The 1,777-nt window shown below is 32.1% G+C and overlaps 1 protein-coding gene across 1 annotated transcript; it reads left to right on the forward strand.

Annotated features, from left to right (window-relative positions):
- Positions 1-640: 640 nt before the first annotated feature.
- Positions 641-1,180, forward strand: CBG24106 (the record flags this gene model as incomplete). The annotated part of the gene is made up of 1 exon (XM_002648039.2): positions 641-1,180. One exon carries the CDS (start codon positions 641-643, stop codon positions 1,178-1,180), a length of 540 nt encoding a protein of 179 aa, XP_002648085.2.
- Between the last annotated feature and the right edge of the window lie 597 nt (positions 1,181-1,777).

The following is a 1,777-nucleotide window of genomic DNA, read 5'->3' on the forward strand; positions in this document are numbered from 1 at the left end:
CAAGCAGTTGTTGAGAGGAAAATGTGTAGTATGCAAAACGAAAAAATGCAAAATAATTCCCAATTCAAAAAGTGGAGGTACTTTAAAATCCATCAAACCCTCTACCAAAGAAACTAAAAAATCGGAAATCAAACTAGACGATGCATATTACAACCCTGAAACTGGATTTTGTGGAATCAATGAACTACAAAGAAAAACTAAAAAGCCAATTGAAGAAGTAAAGCGATTTCTGAACGAGCAAGACGTCTACACTCTTCATAAACCAGCTCGTAAAAATTTCAAATCTGAAAGAGTTTATGTTCACAATATTGATGAGCAATGGCAATCAGATCTTGTTGAAATGATACCGTATGCAGAAGAGAACAACGATTTCAAATATCTTCTCACTGTCATAGACTGTTTCAGTAAGTATGCCTGGGTTATCCCTCTGAAAACAAAGACTGGAAAGGAAACTGCAAGCGCTCTACAAACGATTTTCAAACACAGGAAACCGCAAAAAATGCAGACTGATAATGGAAAAGAATATTACAACAAAGAAATGAAACTACTGTTCAAAGAATCGGATATTCATCATTTCTCAACATACTCGAACAAGAAAGCTTCTATCATTGAAAGATTCAATAGAACTCTAAAAGAAAAAATGTGGAAAATGTTCACTCATCAAGGTGATCATAAATGGGTAAATATTCTGGATAAGCTTGTTACAGGATACAATGACCACCATCACCGCAGCATAAACATGTCTCCTATTGAAGCATCCAAGAAAGACAACGCTGAGCAAGTTTATGAAACTTTATTTCCCTCAACCGGAAAAGAAATGTTTAAAAATGAAAGTCCTATAAGAAGCAAGTTCAAAATAGATGATACAGTTAGAATAACAAAGTATAAAGCTGTATTTGCTAAAGGTTATCTACCTAACTGGAGTACAGAAATGTTTAAAATTTCAAAAGTTCATCCCGGAGACGTTACTACTTATTCTATCAGAGATCTAGCAGACGAAGAAATCACAGGAAAATTTTATGAGGAAGAACTCACACTCTACAACAATGTAAAAGATGAACATAAAATCGAAAATATTATTAAACGTAGAACTAGAAAAGGTGTGAAGGAATTGTTTGTCAAATGGTATGGTTATCCCGATAAGTTCAATTCTTGGATCCCTGACACTAATCTCAATTAAACACTCACTACTTTAACTCTATTTTCTTTAATTTCAACAATATTTTCACTCATAATCAAACAATAACATTTTGTGTTTTTTACAATACTCTTTGAAAAGGAAGCTTTGATTGTGACATCAGGTCTTGATTGAATAATTCTATCATTCTGTTTGGATACATCAAATACTAACAGAGGGTAGTAGTAATAATATACATCTTCCTCCATAAAAATATAATCCTTTGTCGATTCATAGTAACTGTTTCTAAACTCTTTAGCAAAATTGTATTGTTGTACAGCATTAAACTTATCAAAATCAAATTTCAAACAGTCATGAGGATATCTCTCTGAATTTAATTCAACATAAATTTCTTCTAATCCACAATTGTCAAATTTACTAGCATTCAGATAGTTGTTATCCCTAGCACATTGAAATGCTACTACAATATATTTTATTTTGTCATATTTTGTACCCATCTTCCATGTGAATTCCTTATTACCATTAGGGATATTATAGCTTTCGAATTGTCTAGAAATGAAAGGCATTTGTACTAACTTACTGCTTTCGAAAATATTCAATAATTTATTCTGCATTTCAAGACTAGGGACAATCTTTGGA

The sequence above is a fragment of the Caenorhabditis briggsae genome (genome assembly GCF_000004555.2).
Source record: "Caenorhabditis briggsae AF16 supercontig from assembly CB4, cb25.NA_098, whole genome shotgun sequence".
In the NCBI taxonomy this organism is placed as follows: Eukaryota; Metazoa; Nematoda; class Chromadorea; order Rhabditida; family Rhabditidae; genus Caenorhabditis; species Caenorhabditis briggsae.